Source organism: Nerophis lumbriciformis, linkage group LG35 (assembly GCF_033978685.3).
Source record: "Nerophis lumbriciformis linkage group LG35, RoL_Nlum_v2.1, whole genome shotgun sequence".
NCBI classification, from domain to species: Eukaryota; Metazoa; Chordata; class Actinopteri; order Syngnathiformes; family Syngnathidae; genus Nerophis; species Nerophis lumbriciformis.
In genome coordinates, this window is record NC_084582.2 from 15,359,321 (window position 1) to 15,381,973 (window position 22,653).

The window sequence follows — 22,653 nt, forward strand, 5'->3', positions numbered from 1 at the left end:
ACACAAGAATACAGGAAAACATGCCAATCGCTCGGGAAGCTAAGGTAACCACTTAGCACTGGAATCATGAACTAGAAATAGGGATGTCCGATAATGGCTTTTTGCCGATATACGATATTCCGATATTGTCCAACTCTTTTATTACGGATACCGATATCAACCGATACCGATATCAACCGATACCGATATCAACCTATATATACAGTAGTGGAATTAACACATTATTATGTCTAATTTGGACAACCAGGTATAGTGAAGATAAGGTACTTTAAAAAAAATAAAAATAAATAAAATAAGATAAATAAATTTAAAAAAATTTTTTTAATAAAAAAGAAAATAAAACAATATAAAAACAGTTACATAGAAACTAGTAATTAATGAAAATTTGTAAAATTAACTGTTAAAGGTTAGTACTATTAGTGGACCAGCAGCACGCACAATCATGTGTGCTTACGGACTGTATCCCTTGCAGACTGTATTGATCTATATTGATATATACCGTATTTTTCGGAGTATAAGTCGCACCGGAGTATAAGTCGCACCTGCTGAAAATGCATAATAAAGAAGGAAAAAAACATATATAAGTCGCACTGGAGCCCGGCCAAACTATGAAAAAAACTGCAACTTATAGTCCGAAAAATACGGTAATGTAGGAACCAGAATATCCATCCATCCATTTTCTACCGCTTATTCCCTTTGGGGTCGCGGGGGGCGCTGGAGCCTATCTCAGCTACAATCGGGCGGAAGGCGGGGTACACCCTGGACAAGTCGCCACCTCATCGCAGGGCCAACACAGATAGACAGACAACATTCACACTCACATCCACACACTAGGGCCAATTTAGTGTTGCCAATCAACTTATCCCCAGGTGCATGTCTTTGGAAGTGGGAGGAAGCCGGAGTACCCGGAGGGAACCCACGCAGTCACGGGGAGGACATGCAAACTCCACACAGAAAGATCCCGAGCCCGGGATTGAACCCAAGACTACTCAGGACCTTCGTATTGTGAGGCAGATGCACTAACCCCTCTGCCACCGTGAAGCCCGGAACCAGAATATTAATAACAGAAAGAAACAACCCTTTTGTGTGAATGAGTGTAAATGGGGGAGGGAGGTTTTTTGGGTTGGTGCACTAATTGTAAGTGTATCTTGTGTTTTTTATGTTAATTTAATAAAAAAAAAAAAAAATGATACCGATAATAAAAAAAACGATACCGATAATTTCCGATATTAAATTTTAACGCATTTATCAGCCGATAATATCGGCAGGCCGATATTATCGGACATCTCTAACTAGAAGCCATGAAACAAGAAATCAACCTACGTGTTGCATACAGCAAACATTGACGCCAGGCCGACTGACTGCCAAAGGCAAGCTTAAATAATGTCTAGTGCTCGGGAAGCAAGTGAGCGGGCGAACACCAATCAGAGACAGGTGGAAATAACAAGTAACCATGGTAACTAACAAGGGTGCACAAAAACAGGAACTAAGGGAGTCCAAAACTAACAGAACATAACAAAAACATGATCCGGACCACGGATCATGACACAGGCCTTCTCGACCAACATCAGTGTGTGACCTCACCAATGTGCTTTTGGAAGAAAAATTCCTATAAACACACTCTGCAACCTTGTGGACAGCCTTCCCAGAAGAGTTGAAGCTGTAATAGCTGCAAAAGGTGGACCGACGTCATATTGAACCCTATGGGTTAGGAATGGGATGGCACTTCAAGTTCATAGGTGAGTCAAGGGAGGTGGACAAATACTTTTGGCAATATAGTGTATGTCGATACCTTTGTTGCCTGTGACGACACGTTCGGCTGCAGACCATGCACCAGCTAAAAAACACCAGTCTAACACATAACAATATATTTAATGAAAGTCAAATACATTAAAAGCAACAAGAGAAGTATCCCACACTTCCCTTTTGTAAAGTAAATATTTACAGCAGATATGGGCAATGTTCCCTCTAAGGTGCGCACCTGCGCAATTGCGCACTGCTCACGCGTCCTCTGCGCACAGCAAATCTATGCCGCGCAAAAAATCAAATCCCACTCTAAACAAAATAAACAAATTGTTTGTTTTGTATGATTTTGCAATGCAACTGTGAGTAACAGGTGACGAAAGGCGGCCACAACAGATAAAAACAATGTTTGTCAACACTTAAATTATTGTAACGTCTGTGGAGACACTTAAAGGAGGACAGGAATTCCATCGGTCCCTTTATTTAGCGAAATTGTTTGTCGGCCATAACCACACCAAAACAATGTGTAAAATACTTTTATCTAGCAAAACTGTCCGTTGTCTACCGTACAAACCAAGCCAAAAGCAACTCTCTCACCTGCACCAACACATACACTATGGCAATTAGCCACTGGTGCGTTTAAGGCCACACAAAAAGTTGAACAACTCCAACACTACACGTAAAGTGTAAATTTCAGGTCGTTTTACTTTGACTCCTCAATCAGTGTGCTTATTCTACTGTCATTTGTTAAGAATGTTATTTTTTGGGATATTAGTTATGAAATGATGTTACAGGACTACATAATTGCTAATACAAATATTTATTTTACGGACAGAAAGTTAATAAACACTTCATCTCATGCAACATGTGAATATTTTATGGGGAACTAAATGTGATCTCTGAAAGGGGTACACAATCTTTCCAAAGCAGGACCCCCACCCAGGCATAAAATACTATAGTGCATAGCTGATAAAAAAAAATATATATATATCTAAGTGGGCCAAATCACATATATTAGAAAATTATCTCTTGAAATTGACTAGTCACTTGATTATAATAATAAGACATTTAAATTGTTATGTCAGCTTTGAGACAAATGTGCTGCTGGTATGACCAGAGTGTGCACGTCTGTATTCCACTGAATGCTCAGAGTGTTTACTCACACACATGAAAAATTAGAGGGAACATTGGATATGGCCATTTTCAGCAAAAATATGATTTGCCTGAGCGGCTGGACAGGACAGAGATTAAAAAAACAAAATAAGCAAATATACTGTATATATATATTTATATATATATATATATTTTTTTTTTAATTAGTATTGTCTCGTGGACCAAATTGTGGACACTGGCAGGCCGAATCCCCCCCCGCCGGGGCCTTAGTTTGGGGACTCATGTATAAGTGTTTAATTTGGTCTAAAAATAATGCTAACAATAATATTTTATTTGGCCATATATCATCCAGCAAAATGTTTTATCAGTTTGAGCCTAGTCTGTGCGACATGTTGCTATTGTTCCAAAGTCTTGAAGCGGGATTTACTAATAAAACACAGAAGATACTAAAACAGCTTCTGAGATGACTCTGATACATTTGATCTTAACAAAAACAACCATGTCCTTCTTCAGAAGAACATGTATCAGATGAATGGCCATTGTTCGGCATCCATCTGTCCCGCTTTGTAGCGTTTCCCGCAATTATGGTCGGAAACAATTCTCGTGGCGACATCCTAGAGCTCTTTGTTTCAGGCTCAGCTCGAGCTTCATCCAGAGTTGACGTCCTATGAATCGTGCGTTTGATGACGATTCCCCGAGCTCTACCCTGATCAACCACGTTTGTTAGCGCTGAGGAAATGAAGACCTGTGTGCGTATTTGCAAACGTGTGTCCATTTGCTCGTGGGAAATGCTTGATTTGACTTCCTGCTAATTACCCAGCAAGCTCTCTGTTCTGCGGTTAATTGCCGAGGTCCTCTTTTCTCTCGATGGGGTTGCAGAGAAGTGAAAATGCATCCTCCTTTCTTCTAATCTACAGCCCCCCTGTCTGTCCTCCATTCTTCAGTTTTTTGTTTTTTTTTCTCCATGCGGATGCAAATTAAGTGTTTGCAAAGGCTCGTAAAAGAAAACCCACATCAGTTTTGATTATTTGTGCGTAGGCAGGAGCCTCTGTGAAAGAAAATATGTGTCAGTGTGTGAGTAGGTGCTTGCTTACTCCCCGTGTTTGTGCATGAGTATTTCATGTGTTGGATAGAATGCAGGCAGCGGGGTAGAAGTCCTTCTACTTTGTGCTGCTCGAAGTGTGGGGGGAAAAGGAGGCATTGGAGGGGTCTCTGTCAGTTCTCTCTAATTATGTGTGACGTTTCCATGCTGGACCATGGACGGCAATGCCACACATGTACACCCCAGCTTAATGATACAGTGCTGTGATTGCCAGCTGCCTGCTATGATAGAACCCCTCCATGGCCCCTTGCAACATAAATCAATGTCAATTACCTCCCCAGAGTACATTAGACACTTTCCATCCCAAGTAGTAATTAGTATGGCTTGTAGACATATTTTTATCGCACACCAAGCTCACAGCGGCCCCTCCGCACGCCAGCAGTAAAGCGAGAGCACGACTTCCATGCACGCACACGCCATATACGGAGCATTGTCTCACGTGAAATGCAAGTAATTTGCTTTCTGTCACACACATCAGTCGCATTGTGTTTAATCATAGCTTCAAGGGTGTCATGGGTGTGTGGAAATGAGTGGAAGCAAAGGCACACACTGATCTGACCTTGGAGCATGCGTGCATACATACACACAGGGGTTCTTACATTTCGTCGTGTGTAAACGTATGCATGCATATTACAGTTTTTTTCCATTTGCTTACACACAATTTTACTAGCTGTGTGTCTTTTTTCAAAACATATACACACCACATTATCCATCCATCCATTTTCTACCGCTTGTCCCTTTCGGGGTCGCGTGGGGTGCTGGAGCCTATCTCAGCTGCATTCGGGCGGAAGGCGGTGTACACCCTGGACAAGTCGCCACCTCATCGCAGGGCCAACACAGATAGACAGACAACATTCACACTCACATTCACACTCTAGGGCCAATTCAGTGTCTGTCTGCAAAGTTTCTTCGTTTTTTTCCCGGTTTATTTGGGTAAACACTCCATTTCTGTCTAAATAGCTTGGGTCAAGTTCCACATTTACAGCGTTAGTCACTTCCACTTCATTCTCTCAGCTTCTGTCTGCTCCACCGTCTCACCCTTCCTTGACGCTCGCTTCTAGAAGCAGTAGTTCGTCCTCCGTATACTCATCTTCAAAAAGATAAGGTAGTGAATCCTCACTTGTCCAAAAAGCTCTCATTAGATAACCAACTAATGCGTGGCGAAGTTGGTAGAGTGGCCGTGCCAGCAATCGGAGTGTTGCTGGTTACTGGGGTTCAATCCCCACCTTCTACCATCCTAGTCACGTCCGTTGTGTCCTTGGGCAAGACATTTCACCCCTTGCTCCTGATGGCTGCTGGTTAGCGCCTTGCATGGCAGCTCCTGCCATCAGTGTGTGAATGTGTGTGTGAATGGGTGAATGTGGTAATACTGTCAAAGCGCTTTGAGTACCTTGAAGGTAGAAAAGCACTATACAAGTATAACCCATTTATCATTATTTATAACTAATGAAAATCATGGAGGTCGAAGGAACTGCCCAAGGAGCTCAGACAGAATTCTGGCAAGGCACAGACCAGGCCAAGGTTACAAAATAATTTCTGCACACTGCAAAAAGGCAGTGTTCAAAAACAAGAAAAAAAAAAAGAAAAAATTTGGGGTATTTTATTTGAACTAAGCAAACACCACATTAAATGTTTTTAATTCCTAGATTATTTGCAAAATGACACACTTCGGTCAAAACGTATGCCCATTCATCAAAATAAAGCAGGCAGTAGTAAAATTGCAGTTTTATTTTCATCTCACACATCTCACTCAACCTGCGATGAGGTGGCGACTTGTCCAGGGTGTACCCCACCTTCCGCCCGAATGCAGCTGAGCTAGGCTCCAGCACCCCCCCGCCAACCCGAAAGGGACAAGCGGTAGAAAATGGATGGATGGATGGACATCTCACTCAAGACACTTGGAGTGAGTTACCCAGAACAGTGATAAATACAAAACACATACCGTATTTTTCGGAGTATAAGTCGCTCCTGAGTATAAGTCGCACCGGCCGAAAATGCATAATAAAGACGAAAAAAACATGTATAAGTCGCATTAGAGTATAAGTCGCATTTTTGGGGGAAATTTATTTGATAAAACCCAACACCAAGAATAGACATTTGAAAGGCAATTTAAAATAAATAAAGAATAGTGAACAACAGGCTGAATAAGTGTACGTTATATGATGCATAAATAACCAACTGAGAACGTGCCTGGTATGTTAACGTAACATATTATGGTAAGAGTCATTCAAATAACTATAACATATAGAACATGCTATACGTTTACCAAACAATCTGTCACTCCTAATCGCTAAATCCCATGAAATCTTATACGTCTAGTCTCTTACGTGAATGAGCTAAATAATATTATTTGATATTTTACGGTAATGTGTTAATAATTTCACACATAAGTTGCTCCTGAATATAAATCGCACCCCCGGCCAAACTATGAAAAAAACTGCGACTTATAGTCCGAAAAATACGGTATATAAAAAACCCTATTTTACTACAGTATTTTCCAGTTGCTTGCACACAAAATTTTACATTTTCACACAGTTAACAAAAGTCTGCACACAGTAAACAAAACCACAGTGCAGATTTGCCTAATATTAGGCATAGACTGCTGCACATTTTTTGCGGAATATTACACACAATGCTTTACACACACCGTTCCATCTTGCACACAGAAAACGATTGTGATACACACATTTTCACACTTTACACACACACTAGGATTGTGATACACACATCTTTACACCTTACACAAAGATAAGGCTTGTAAAGTTACGTCCTGGTCAATCCAAAGGGCTGGCTTGCCAACGACCACACAATTGAACACATTGGATAATCACATCCACCAGGTGTAAAGACACACAGGTGATACATTGAAAATACAGCTTTCAAGTGGGTGCTACAGCTTTACAGTTTTTTCCATTTGTAATTTTTATCTACAGATTTTTTTTCAAACCTTTTTATTTATCTCATATTTTAATTTGTACTGCATATCATTGTTGATTACTGTGATATGCTACTTTACCTGGCTGTGGTAAAAAAAATATTTTCAGTTTGCAGCATCACTGTTGAGCAGTTCTTGAAAAATGTTTTACTTTCTAGTTAGGTCCTTACGTATAGGCCCACTTCAAAGTAAACAATGACGATTGATATGGATTTGCCAATATATCTTGCCAAGTGACAGTAATCATTCATCACATATGCTAAAAAGGTCTGGCAAAATTCCCCAAACATGTGTTTTGTTATAGTAAAATAGGGGTTTTTACAAATGTGTTTTGTATTTATCACTGTTCTGCGTAACTCACTCCAGTAGTGTCTTATCATTTGAAGTCTGTGTGAGTGAGATGACCATAAAACTGCATTTTTACAAATGCTTCCTTTATTTTGGTGAATGGGCATATGTTTTGACCTAAGTGTGTCATTTTGCGAATAATCTGGGAATTAAGAACATTTAATGTTGTGTTTGGAAAAGTGTGTAAATCAGTGGCGTGCAGTGAGGTTCATGGCTGGTGAGGCACTGACTTCATCACAGTCAGATTTACAAACATATGAACCCTAAAGAGTATCTTATTCACCATTTGATTGGCAGCAGTTAACGGGTTATGTTTAAAAGCTCATACCAGCATTCTTCCCTGCTTGGCACTCAGCATCAAGGGTTGGAATTGGGGGTTAGATCACCAAAAATGATTCCCGGGCGCGGCGCCGCTGCTGCCCACTGCTCCCCACTGCTCCCCTCACCTCCCAGGGGGTGATCAAGGGGATGGGTCAAATGCAGAGGACAAATTTCACCACACCTAGTGTGTGTGACAATCATTGGTACTTTAACTTAACTTTAACTTTACACATACAAACTGTAGCACACAAAAAAGCACATTTAATTAAAAAAAACGTTATTACGGTCTTACCTTTACTTATAAATGAAGTCCATGCGCAGCTCCTTTTGAACAAAAGCATCGATACCTTGTTTATAGAAGTCTTCCTTATCTTTCTTCAGTTTTAAAAGTCTCTCTGTCTCGATGGAGATCTTCCTTTAAGTATTACCTCCTGCTTCGATTGAAAGTCCAGTTTAGAAAAATGTTTTATTTTAGATATGTAATCCTCCATGTTAATAGTCCAGGCGAGAGGAAAAAATAAACGATCGCTGCTAACTGTTGCTGCTTGTTGTCACTTCTTCTGCAGCCGTGTAGTCGCAAGAATGATCTCTGGGATCACTAGCGCCCTCTACCACCAGGAGGCGGGATTACTGCGAGCCTCAGCCAGTGCGTCTTCGCAGTCGTTTTATGATTGCTCAGCACAAGAAATACGTTACACACATACAGTTGTTGACAAAATACACTGTACATTACATACCTCAGCTAACTAAACTATGGAAATCCATCCATCCATCCATTTTCTACCGCTTATTCCCTTTGGGGTCGCGGGGGGCGCTGGAGCCTATCTCAGCTACAATCGGGCGGAAGGCGGGGTACACCCTGGACAAGTCGCCACCTCATCGCAGGGCCAACACAGATAGACAGACAACATTCACACTCACATCCACACACTAGGGCCAATTTAGTGTTGCCAATCAACTTATCCCCAGGTGCATGTCTTTGGAAGTGGGAGGAAGCCGGAGTACCCGGAGGGAACCCACGCAGTCACGGGCAGAACATGCAAACTCCACACAGAAAGATCCCGAGCCCGGGATTGAACCCAAGACTACTCAGGACCGTGAGGAATGTATAATATAATTCATATAGCAATATGGTCTCACTGCACAGCAGGCCAGCAGTTAGCCGAGTCATTGCGCAATCCATGGTGAGGCTCAACTCAGTGACGTGCCTCAACTGGCTGCTGACTCACCGCAAGTCTCTTCTCAGTATTTGAACGGCAAATGTGAAAATTCAGCGATTTTGAATAAAAATAATCTAAAACTGGTGAAGTTAAATGGAAAATAACTTTATAGTATAATCACTGCATACATATAACAATTTAATTTTTTTTTTTTCTTTTTACATTTTTTTTCTTTCCATGATGGCACGTGAGGCCTCGCCTCCCCTGACTGCACGTCACTGGTATAAATCCTTTTGAAAAAAGACACAGTTAGTAAAATTGTGTGTAAGCAAATGGAAACAACTATATAAGAAATCACATGTTAGGGGCATTTTGCTCGACCTTTTTAGCACGTGATGAATGATTACTGTAACTTGACAAAATATATTGGCAAATCCATAGCAATCGTCATTGTTTACTTTGAAGTGGGCCTATACGTAAGGACCTAAAGAGAAAGTAGAAATATCCTGTAATCTTTTCAAGAACTGCTCAACAATGAAGCACTGAAAATATGTATTTTTACCACAATCAGGTAAAGTAACATACCACAGTAGTCAACAATGACATGCAGTACAAATTAAAATGTGAGACACATAAAAAGGTTAGAAAAAAAATCTGGAGATAAATAACAATGACAGCATAGAGTATATAGGCTACATGTGCAGACTTAGGCAACAGCAACTCTATGAAAGAACATACTCAAAAGCCTCAGTTTCTGATTCTACTCATCACCTGCCCGTCTAGCTGGATCAGGCCATAGTATCTCATCCCCATCACATGTGCAAGATGGGAAGGTGTGTGTAAAGCATTCTGTGTAATATTTCGCAAAAACTGTGAAATAGAGGCTATGCCTAATATTAGGCAAATCTGCACAGTGGTTATGCTTACTGTGTGTAGACTTTAACTTTGTGAACATTTAGTGTGTAAGCAAATGGAAAAAAACTGTAATAATGACGGGTTTGTCACTGAGAGGCCATTATTTTTAGAGAATACCCTCATATTTCTTTGTGTGCGTGGCTGCTACTCCAGGTTTTCTCGCCACGTGTTGCCACACAGATTACATGCAAGGCAGAAAGAGAAATGACAAGAGGAGACAAAACGTCGAGACTCCACCAAGATGCCATTCCGACAACCAGTAGCATGTGATGTGCATGGAGAGAGCGAGAGACAGGAAAGACTGGATGAATAATTGATACGCGTGAAATGCTGCATATCGTCATGCTCTGAGCACGTCACCTGTTTCCACTGACTGTTCTAAGATGAGCAGACTCATGTTCAGACAGGCTGGTATGAAACAGCAGTTATTAAAGACATCAAAGGATACAGGAGACCGCGCGGTAGAGTGCTGCTGAGCATATTTTAAATGCCAGTCGTCAAATCTGACAAGAGTTGTGGATTACAACTGATCCTACTCGCCTAGTCTGAATTAAACAGATAGAGGAGGACTCAAGGGAGCACGGACGCACATTTTTTTGGTGACATGACCACGTGACATGAATCCGAAAGCCAGAGCAAAGATGACGTCATAAGAAAGTGTTGAAAACTGAAGATGATGCACTGGAGTAGGGGCTGTTGAACTACTTAGTTCAGAATTTGAAAGACACATTTTTTTGCAACAGATTCCGAAAAATACAGGTGTGCTCCTGTTGTAGAGATGACCGCTGTAAGCATATTGTCAGATTCTTGCATTGATATTTGAACCGCGCTGGCAAACATAGAACACTAGAACACTGGGAAACATAACCAAGGCGCTCCTCAAGGCACCCATTTAAGTCCTCTAATTTTTCACAGTTACAATTATTTTTTGTTTTTTGATTTTTGTATCTAAGGCTTTGCTGTAGCTTTTTTACTTCAGATGCATTCGGCATTTGTTCAACATTTGATTGTTGTTTTAAATTTAATTGAATATCCCCACGCTAGAGACATTGGGCTATGTCAGGGGTCGCCAACCCATCGATCGCAATCGACTAGTCAATCTTTGGGACCTTACCGATAGATCGTGAAAATATTAGGGGAAACAAATTTATTAATATGACATGAGTGACACCCCCACCCGGACAATGATCAATAAACCCGCCATCAAGCAAGCATTTTAACCCCTGAACACGCTTGCATGCCTCTGCCTCTCTCTCCTTAGCCTCTAACGACACAAAGTTTTGTCCTTAAAAAACAAAAAAACAAACAAACAAACAAAAACAAAAATATATATATATATATATATATATATATATATATATATATATATATATTTATTTATATACATACATATATATATATATATATATATATATATATATTTTTTTTTTTATTTTTTTTGTGTATATATATATATATATATATATATATATATATATATATATATATATATATATATATATATATAAATAGTTGACACGGGTAGATCTTGCCTTTTGGTTTTTGGCTGAGACCCCGGATCTTGGGTTTGAAAAGGTTGGTCACCTCTGGGCTATGTTGTTCTGTTTAGACAGGTCTCAAGCCATATGCTTGAATTACTGGAGTCATTTCTTCATTTTCTCATGAGTAAAGATGTATATGGTTTGGATTTTAACAATACCGATACGCATATTCGATATTCCTTATCGGTACCGGTATTCAACGATACCATATGTAATTTGTGTCAAAAAAGTTGCCAAGAATTCATGTTTTATTTGCATTTTTATCAGCACAAGAGGTTGTACCGCAGCAAAATCATTTAAGATCTAACAGAAGGCAATATCTGCTTTGTATGTTTTACAAGACAACTATGTGTGCAGTGCAAGGTGCAATGCAGTTATGTCATCATTCAATTAAAATTCAATTCAATTAAAACTACCTTATCCCCTAAGGGGAAATTAATTTCAAGTAGCAGGTTGGTGTGGTTAATATAGCCTACATGGTCCACAATAAATGGTCAATTAATAAATAGCCAATACAACACACATCAGAAACAGTGAGCTAAAAAGTAATACAAAGGTTCGTGGTAGCCTCCTGTGTAAGTAGAGATAATCTACAAACCACATTACTTTAGGAATGAAAAATAAATAAAGGAAAGAATAAAAACCAGATGAAAAATGTAAGAGTCAGCTTGTATAGCCCAATTGCAGTCATTACAATTACACTCATCCATCCATCTATTTTCCATTTATTGTCCCTATAATAATATTTAGAGTAATAGTAATAAAAAAATTAATTAAAGTTAAAGTTAAAGTACCAATGATTGTCGCACACACACACACGAGGTGTGGTGAGATTATCCTCTGCATTTGACCCATCACCCTCACCCCCTGGGAGGTGAGGGGAGCAGTGAGCAGCAGCGGTGGCCACGCCCGGGAATCATTTTAGGTGATATAACCCCCAATTCCAACCCTTGATGCTGAGTGCCAAGCAGGGAGATAATGGGTCCCATTTTTATAGTCTTTGGTATGACTTGGCCGGGGTTTGAACTCACGACTTAACGATCTCTGGGCGGACACTCTAACCACTAGGTGAAGTAGAATAATATTCATGTATGGTATTCATTTGCAGAGCACATACTGTTTACATGCCATATCATATAAAATATATAAATCAATACAATCAATTAGCATGTTTGATAGGTGTGCATTTTGTGACAATAGGAATTGTTCCTTGTGGTAAAGTTGCACACAGACATATTTGAGTGACAGACCAGAAGCTATATTGAATGTTAACAGCCACCGATGTATGTTTGATACGCGTGAAATGCTGCATATCGTCATGCTCTGAGCACGTCACCTGTTTCCACTGACTGTTCTAAGATGAGCAGACTCATGTTCAGACAGGCTGGTATGAAACAGCAGTTATTAAAGACATCAAAGGATACAGGAGACCGCACGGTAGAGTGCTGCTGAGCATATTTTAAATGCCAGTCGTCAAATCTGACGATGTATGTCGTGTTTGTTTTATATAAATAAAAAGACCCAGTGGTTTTCACTTTTTTGAGTCAATTAATATTGGCCTATGGATCACTGGACTGCTTAGAGCAGGCCTGGGCAATTATTTTGACTCGAGGGGCCATATTTAGAGAAAAAAATGTGTCTGGGGACCGTTGTATCTATTTTTAGGAACACTAATACAAAACCTCACAATAATGTCTGATTGAATGCTAAAAACCTTATGACAGACCGCCTTAAACGGAATGGAATTATATTTTTTTTTACTGAATGAGACACCCAGAATGGACATGAAAATAAAGAATGTGGGATTTACAATATTAACTATGAAGGATAAAAAACGGAATATTGACAACATATGAACGTCACTCCCCCTCTCGATCGACATACTTTACAATCAAGCGAAACGCAACAAAAATGCAACAAACAAAGCTGAATATGAACGTGAAGGGTAAAAAAAACACACCTATAATCTGATATATCTGACACATCACTAAGCTTTAAACTTTGTTGTAAAAATCTACTTCCGCGTCTGTTCCTGACACCCACATTTCAGGCTGGCCGCTCTGGAAACACTCTGTGGAAACGCTCCCCACCCACACTGCTTGGTGCCTAGTAACTACCGTTTTTTTCGGACTATAAATCGCAGTTTTTTTCATAGTTTGGCCGGGGGTGCGACTTATACACAGGAGCGACTTATGTGTGAAATTATTAACACACACCGTAAAATATCAAATAATATTATTTAGCTCATTCACGTAAGAGACTGGACGTATAAGATTTCATGGGATTTAGCGATTAGGAGTGACAGATTGTTTGGTAAACGTATAGCATGTTCTATATGTTATAGTTATTTGAATGACTCTTACCATAATATGTTACGTTAACATACCAGGCACGTTCTCAGTTGGTTATTTATGCGTCATATAACGTACACTTATTCAGCCTGTTGTTCACTATTCTTTATTTACTTTAAATTGCCTTTCAAATGTCTATTCTTGGTGTTGGGTTTTATCAAATAAATTTCCCCCAAAAATGCGACTTGTACTCCAGTGCGACTTATATATGTTTTTTTCCTTCTTTATTATGCATTTTCGGCAGGTGCGACTTATACTCCGGAGCGACTTATACTCCGAAAAATACGGTAATTAGATTACCATAGTAACTAATTAGGTTACCATAGTAACTAGTACATCATGCAAAAGCGCAGATTCCAACCATTGAAATACTTTGTATAGTTCAAGACTTACGGTCATTAGAAAACATCACTGCACATCGTAATGGAGGCTACACTTTCCATCTTAAAGATCTAAAAAAAATATTTGGGAATGTCCGGCGGGCCAGATTGAAAAGCTTAACGGGCCGCATGTGGCCCCCGGGCCTTAATTTGCCCAGGTCTGGTTTAGCGGATGGTTGACAGACGGTAGCGGCGGTTGTGAGTTGTGTTCACTCCAGACTGTCACTAACTCTTCTTAACGTGTGTGACTTAGAGTGACTAGGAGGAACTATTGTTGCATTACAAACTATGGTGTGGTGTTGCTTCCTTACGTGTGATTATTTCAGGCTGATTACCAGATCCTACACGTATCTTTTTTTTTTAATGCGTAGCAGGGTGTCATAATTATGACAATAAACTGGATGAAAAACATGTATTCCAAAGTCTAATCTGGAACGACAAAAGTAGAAACCGGTACAAAAAACACGGTATACATCCCTAGTCATGAGTCGCCTTTGTGGCTGATATGACATCATTTGCTCTAATGTCACATTCACCTGAGGGCCTCACCTTCTCCACATACACAACTTTGAGATGCAACGAAGTGCATCTGTTTCCTCCTTCTGGCAGTCTTTCATTTTCTTTATACATCTATAATCTTCCTTCTCAATTAGAGTCAGAAAACTCTCAAAGGGACGACCCGGAAGAAAATTGAAACATTTCATAAGGGAATGAGGGTTGCATAAGTAGGGAAGTAAGATGCTTCATGGTGATATTGAATAAAGAAAAATAATATCATTGGAAATGGGTATAGGATGACGTGGGAACAGTGTACTGTGAGAGCAGGTGCAGCAATAGCAGAGGATAATGGGCAATATGAGCCATGGGATGATAGTTTAGATTCTGCTTTTATCCTTTTTCTGAGCCTTGACCCCACTGGGGCAATGAGCACAGGAGAGAGGGACAGGCAAGATCCTTCACAGCCATCAAAAGCTGGGATAAGGCACTATAAATTGTGTGAAAAGAAGCAAAGCAAAAGAATTCAAGAGAAAAAAAACAGAAGATGAAGGGTAAAATGTGACCTTGGACTGGAACAGACTGTACCAGAAACACAATCCGTTCAAGCATTTTCAAATGTATGTGGCATGGAAGGTGCATTGGAGGAAGACATCAGACCGATGATTGCACACATTGCTTGAAAGATAATTATCCAAGTTATCTCTCCCAGACTCCAACACTTGGGGCCTGCTCTATACTAAGATCCAAATAACACATGCAAAACGACGTGTGCAAGTTATGATACAATTAGTGCACATGTTGCAGGCGATCTACTAAGACTTTGTGTGCAATTGAAGGTACAAAAAAGGTGCAAACCAACCAAAAAAATGTTTTTGTGTGTGTACTATTGGCTGGCACCATGGAGACACAAATTTTTCTCCGCATTCATGACATTGTAAGCTTCGAACAGTCCAACCTGTGCTGTTTTGTTATGTTGTGGAATATGCAGCATATACCACCTTTTGTCATGTCTTTTTGATCATGTTTTGTTTGGCTAGGTTCTGTTTGGTTTTTGGACTCTTTTTAGTTCCTGTTTGTGCACTTTTGTTTGTTTTTGTTTCCATGACAACCCATTAGTTGCACCTGTTTTCACGTCTTGGACTCGCGCACCTGTGTTAATCATGTCAATACTATTTAAGCCTGTCATTCTCAGTTGGTCGTCCTGGCGACATTGTCATTATCATGCCCTGCTTATTCCATAGTTTATGCTTCATGCCATGCCACGTAAGTTTTTGTTCTGCTCTTGTCACAGTAAGTGTTTATTTGTTTCACGTCCATAGTTTTGTCCATGCGTTAGTTTTTTGTTTTCATAGTCAAGTTTGTATCTCCGCCTTGTGCGCACCTTTTGTTTTGTTCTTTTTATAGTCAGAATAAAACATGTATTTACCTTCACGCCTTGTCCGATCCAATTCTCGTGCATCTTGGGAAAGCAATCCACGCAGCGAGCCGCGAAAGCCTCGCAGCAAGCTGCACCATAGTCCACGTCGTGACACCTTTTTCTGAGAGATATACTTTATAAGTGCAATCTAATCAACAGAACAGAACCTATTTTTAGCACGCCGGTGTTGTGATGCAATGCAGTGCTTCTCAATTATGTTCTGTTACGCCCCCCATAGGAAGAAGAAAACATTTCCCCACCCCCCCACTCCCCGCTTTCACTATAAATAGTAGCATTTGTTAATACAATTGTTGTACGTAAACCTCTGCATAACATTGTATCCTTATCAACATTAAAGACAACAAGAAAAGACAGAATAAATCTAGCTCAATTTACAAAAAAGAATAACTTAATTAAAATAGTTTTTTATAATGTAACAGGAAATACTTAAAGTGCATCAATTTGCCTGAAAAGTGCTATGAATCACTGTCAAATGTACATCGTGTGGGGACATGTATTAACGCACTGCAGCCTCATAGACAGACAGAGACACACACTCACACGCACAGTCGCACACACACTCACACATGCATAGAAACACCAATCAGAAGTGCATAGTGTGTTCCTAGGTGCACTGTGCCACCCACACCTATCAGTTTATGGTTTGCGTAAAGGCTAACTTGTTATTTTCCTTTGTAATCTCTGCCTACTGAGCCTATGGTGCTGTTAAGTTATTGTGGCTCAATTTGCCTTAATTTTTTTTATGTTAATGTATTATTATTTAATATATATTATTGTTTTAGTTGCTCAAGAGATATTCCTGGCTCTGAATTTGCTTATTGCTATTTTTATGTTTTTGTGCAATATTTGTTGCCGTCATCATTAAACGAACAGGTCACTCATCAGTTACTCAGTACTTGAGTAGTTTTTTCACAACATACTTTTTACTTTTACTCAAGTAAATATTTGGGTGACTACTCCTTACTTTTACTTGAGTAATAAATCTCTAAAGTAACAGTACTCTTACTTGAGTACAATTTCTGGCTACTCTACCCACCTCTGGTTGTTGGAATATCCCCCTTTTGCTGGGTGGGTTCTGTGTAAAGAGCAAAAGGACCTTCTCTCCAGACCTTCTGGATCTCAGTGTAAAAGAAAAAAAAAAAAGATGTATCACAACATATATAGCATTTTAAAACTATTCTCATGTTTGTTGTGGCCCTAGAGCTAGCAGGAGGTTTGTGACATCCTTCTTAACATTGGTATCGACAGCTAACATCTTTTTTGTCTTGTTTTCTGTCTTCAGGCACTTCTTATTCAAGACATCGTCTGGGACCACCCCTCTCTTCAGTAGCTCCTCTCCTGGCTACCCTCTCACCTCGGGAACAGTGTATTCTCCGCCCCCTCGTTTGCTACCCAGAAACACCTTTTCCCGCTCAGCCTTCAAGCTAAAGAAGCCGTCTAAATACTGCAGCTGGAAGTGTGCAGCTGTGACGGCCATTGCTGCTGCTGCCCTACTGGCCATCTTACTATCCTACTTCATCGGTAAGAAGTCTTTGCTTGTTTTTCATTTGTGGTTCATTTGATCAAAACCCCTTTCTGATAAGGAATTAAACATTCACACGGTGCAAGTAGGTAATAAAAAGTTACTATTATAGATATTAAACTACATATGCCCTGAAAGTCCCCCTTTGTCCAGATAGATATTCCATGAGTTTGTAAACAGCAAATAAACAAAAATAATTTTAAGAAAGTAATAACCACCTAATCACTTTAGTATTGATTATACTGACAGTATTCTTGGGTTCGACTCTACCAATTTATGGATCAACTTAAAGTCTAGTAAGCATTTTTTATTGGTGTTATTTAAAGCTAACTTAGCGGTTAGCTTAGCTATTAGCATGCCTGCTCATGGCTTGCTCTTGTTGTGCAACATGTTTATGCAGTTTATGTACCGTAATAGAGGTAAATAGTATTAGCCTAACATTATTAGCTACAACATAATTAGCCGCTGGCCGTTTGTCAGCCGGGGGACTAAAATAAAATACAGTGTCAGACAGAGGTGATCTGCGTTTGTCATTGGGATTAACAAGCATTAATCGGAAATGGTGAACTCGTACTTTTTCAGACTGATCGGTGGCCGATTAAACGGCACATTCCTAGTTGCAATCATCTCAGGAAGGATATTGATCTACCGTATTTTTCGGACTATAAGTCGCAGTTTTTTTCATAGTTTGGCCGGGGGTGCGACTTATACTCAGGAGCGACTTATGTGTGGAATTATTAACACATTACCGTAAAATATCAAATAATATTATTTAGCTCATTCACATAAGAGACTAGACGTATAAGATTTCATCGGATTTAGCGATTAGGAGTGACAGATTGTTTGGTAAACGTATAGCATGTTCTATATGTTATAGTTATTTGAATGACTCTTACCATAATATGTTATGTTAACATACCACGCACGTTCTTAGTTGGTTATTTATGCGTCATATAACGTACACTTATTCAGCCTGTTGTTCACTATTCTTTAATAATTTTAAATTGCCTTTCAAATGTCTTCTTGGTGTTGGGTTTTATCAAATACATTTCCCCAAAAAATGCGACTTATATATGTTTTTTCCGTTCTTTATTATGCATTTTCGGCCGATGCAACTTATACTCCGGAGTGACTTATACTCCGAAAAATACGGTACTCCTTTTTACATACAGGCCAAAAGTTTGGACACACCTTCTCCTCATTCAATGTGTTTTCTTTATTTTCATGACTATTTACATTGTAGATTGTCACTGAAGGCATCAAAACTATGAATGAACACATGTGGAGTTATGTACTTAACAAAAAAAGGTGAAATAACTGAAAACATGTTTTGTATTATAGTTTCTTCAAAATAGCCACTTTTTGCTCAGATTACTGCTTTGCACCCTCTTGGCATTCTCTCGATGAGCTTCAAGCACACCTGTGAAGTGAAAACCATTTCAGGTGACTACCTCTTGAAGCTCATCTAGAAAATGCCAAGAGTTTGTGAAAAAGTAATCACAGCAAAGGGTGGCTATTTTGAAGAAACTATAATATAAAACATGTTTTCAATTATTTTAAGTACATAACTCCACATGTGTTCATGCATAGTTTTGATGCCTTCAATGACTATCTACAATGTAAATAGTCATGAAAATAAAGAAAACACATTGAATGAGAAGGTGTGTCCAAACTTTTGGCCTGTACTGTATTTTCCAAACCCTGAAGGTTTCAGCTCAGATGTTCAATCGGGTTAAGGGCCAGAGGCATGCACGGACAGCTTTGGGATGTTAATTTGCTTCTTCTTGAGCCATTTTTGTGTTGGCTGGGTAATGCTTGAAGACCCATCCACAATCCTCATTCAGTGTTCTGGCTGAGGCCATGTGATCATCATCCAAGATCCTATACAATACAAGGCCCTCTTCATCAGCTCCTCAATGAGGGGGAAGTGTTTCTGTACCCTTAGCAGAAAAACAACTCTGAAGCAGAATGTTTTCACCTACCGTATTTTCTGGACCAGAGGGCGCACCGGATTATAAGGCGCACTGCTGATGAACGGATCTATTCAGGTCTTTTTTCATACAAAAGGTGCACCGTGTCCAGGCGGGAGGTCGAGATCCAAAAGTGGCAGCCAGGGAGCCAGAGGGGAACACAGGGAGATGAGACACACAGCTTGCAATCAGGGGACGGAGGAATGCTGCGGGAATTAAACGACACAGGGGAAAGAGAGAGAGAGAGAGAGAGAGAGAGAGAGCATAGAGCTTGATAAGACGGCTTACTGCACGGGAACAGGTAGCTACGTTCTGGCCCGGAACGCATGTTTGCACTGGCTTAAGAAGGCACGGAAGCTCATCAGCGACAGGTGTGTAGATTGCAGATTGATTGCAGCTGCCTGCTGCAGCCGGAGTGGCGCAGGTAAAAAGGTGTCTAATGCTTAAACCAAAAATAAACCAAAGCTGAGTGCCCCTAAGAAAAGGCATTGAAGCTTAGGGAAGGCTATGCAGAACGAAACTAAAACTGAACTGGCTACTAAGTAAACAAAAACAGAATGCTGGACGACAGCAAAGACTTACTGTGGAGCAAAGACCGCGTCTACAACGTACATCCCGAACATGACATGACGATCAACAATGTCCCCACAAAGAATGATAAAAACAACTGAAATATTCTTGATTGCTAAAACAAAGTAGATGTGGGAAATATCACTCAAGGAAGACATGAAACTGCTACAGGAAAACAAGAAAAAAAGAAAGAAAAACACCAAAATAGGAGCGCAAGACAAGAACTAGAGCACTACACAAAGGAAAACACCAAAAAAACTCAAAATAAGTCATGATGTGATGTGACAGGTCATGAGACAAGAGCTATAGTGATGCATGGTTGGTTATGGTTCAAATTCATATCCAACAATTGTGACGACAACTTTTTACTGTCAATTGAGTTTCGTTTTTTAATGATTTCTGCTGGTGGTGTGCCTCCGGATTTTTTCAACGGAAAAAATGTGCCTTGGCTCAAAAAAGGTTGAAAAACACTGTTCCAAATAACACAAAACAACACGCCAGACAATGTAAACATGACAGAAACAAATAGATCAATATGATGTTGCATTAATCCAATCCAATCCACTTTATTTATATTGCACATTTCAAAAAACAACATAAGTTTCACAAAGTGCTGCACAGAAGTCAAGCCAAACACACTGGAAGAGTCAGTAATATAAAAACATTTAACTATCCAAGAGTAAATACATAAAATACATCAGAGACAATGAAATAGACTAAAATCACACAACTCTCATGCTGGTTTAAAAGCCAAAGAGTAAAAATATGTTTTAAGACGTGATTTAAAAAAGTCATTAAAGAGGAAGCCGCCCGAATAACAAGAGGGATATTGTTCCAAAGTTTTGAAGCCACAGGAGAAAATGCACGATCACCTCTGGATTTTAAACGGGTTTGTGGGACGACAAGAAGAAACTGGTTGAAAAACACTGGTCAAACAGATCCAGCAGGCTTGCAGATATTTAATGACTTAAAGCAGAGCCCTTAGCAAGAAGTATTCGAGATGATTATGCACTGAAGACAATGCGTGTGTGTGCTGGTATAGACATTGTTCTTATTTGATGTGATTCACTGGACAACGCTGTGCAGACCTGTGATTCATTGTGTGTGAGAGCGAGACAATAAGACAAAATGTGTGCGTAATAGATGATGGAGGCAGATGCGTCACCAAGCCCTTGATTGGCCTCGTACCCAAGGGACAAGATTCAACAGAGAAGGGAGGGTTTGGGTCATGGCAAAAGTAGCATCAGCAGAAACACAAACTTCTTACCCCCGCCCTTTATGGTCTTAACTTATTTAGAATGATTTATATTATTTATATGGGATATATTTAAGTCATATACATCACTGTACATCCATCCATCTGGATCTGCCTCACCCAAGATGCAACTGTGCAATCAGGTGTGCATGTATGTACAAGCCCGTATATATGTGTGTGAGTGTAAGTGTGTGTGTAGGTGTGTGTGTGTGTGTAAGTGCACGCTTCATCTCTCCCCATAGAGTGCCCTTGAGAGTCCTCCTGAGCAGATCAAGGCCCCTTGCCCCTGGCATTAAGACAGATCCTTTCTCTCCTGGGCTTTTCACGGTCACACTGAGCTGGACAGCCACATATGGAGCTGTGCTGCTTGGGTTGTCGGGGGCTTCCACCCCACCTGCCCATATCGATAAAAAAAAAACTCCCTCCAATGTTTGAGTGGAACATTCATTGTTGGTTGAACATGTATATAGAATCAAAATGATACATTCCATATCTTGCATGTTTTCATTTATCTTTACAACATGTCCAAAAAGGAGTAGGAAGAAGCAGAGCTTATCTAATCGTCCCCCTTTTTCACTTCATAGCAATTACTGACACATGTTTAACTCTGTTCTAAATTGTACGTCAGTTCATTGTAAATACAACAGTTGACTTCATAAATAGTTAAAGTCACTTATGTTTCACTTAAAGAGATGAATAAGATCGTTTTCAATAAGTTCATGACATTTACCATAATTATTCTATGTACTTTGTAAACCCTTGTAGTTTGAACAGCCTCTTAAACTGATGTGATGTGATAAAGGTTTTAAGTGTTGTACCGTATTTTCCGCACTATAAGGCGCACCGGATTATAAGGCGCACCTTCAATGAATGGCATGTTTCAAAACTTTGTTCATATATAAGGCGCACCGGATTATAAGGCGCACCTATGCATCCATTAGATGGAGCTGCGCTAAAGGGAATGTCAACAAAACAGTCAGATAGGTCAGTCAAACTTTATTAATAGATTACAAATCAGCGTTCTGACAACTCTGTTCACTCCCAAAATGAATAAACAGCTGTTTTATTATTATCCCCGAGGTAAAGTCAGTGACGTGGTGTTTTGTTATATTTATCCTCTTTTTTTTTTAGAAGAACTGTTGTACATTCTTGGGTAGTTGGTTATAATTTGCTTTATACATAATTTTAGTTGTTTGCAATCATTGAATTTCAATATCTTTGATATAATAAATAAAGGGTATGGTAACACGAGCGAGCAATAAAGAATTTGAAGGGATTTCTGGTCCGAAACATCCATCCATCCATTTTTCTACCGCTTGTCCCTTGCTTTATTCATTATAGAAATATTTATTGCCACATTATGCTGTATATTTTTAATATGAGATTTCTAGTTCATTTTATCATGATTCGTTTACATCATCTTCCCTGTACATATTATCCCATGGTTGTTCTTTAAGATCATTCTTTAAAGCGGTCACTCTGTCCTCTGTA

General features: G+C 39.6%; 1 protein-coding gene across 5 annotated transcripts in view; it reads left to right on the forward strand.

Annotated features, from left to right (window-relative positions):
* The window catches only part of tenm2a (teneurin transmembrane protein 2a), a 737,482-nt gene that overhangs the window by 556,733 nt on the left and 158,096 nt on the right, over positions 1 to 22,653 (forward strand). For all 5 annotated transcript variants that reach the window (XM_061928107.2, XM_061928109.2, XM_061928108.2 and 2 more), the window contains one exon: positions 17,128 to 17,366. In XM_061928107.2, the coding sequence (XP_061784091.2) occupies positions 17,128 to 17,366 (239 nt within the window). The remainder of the gene's footprint in view (positions 1 to 17,127; positions 17,367 to 22,653) is intronic.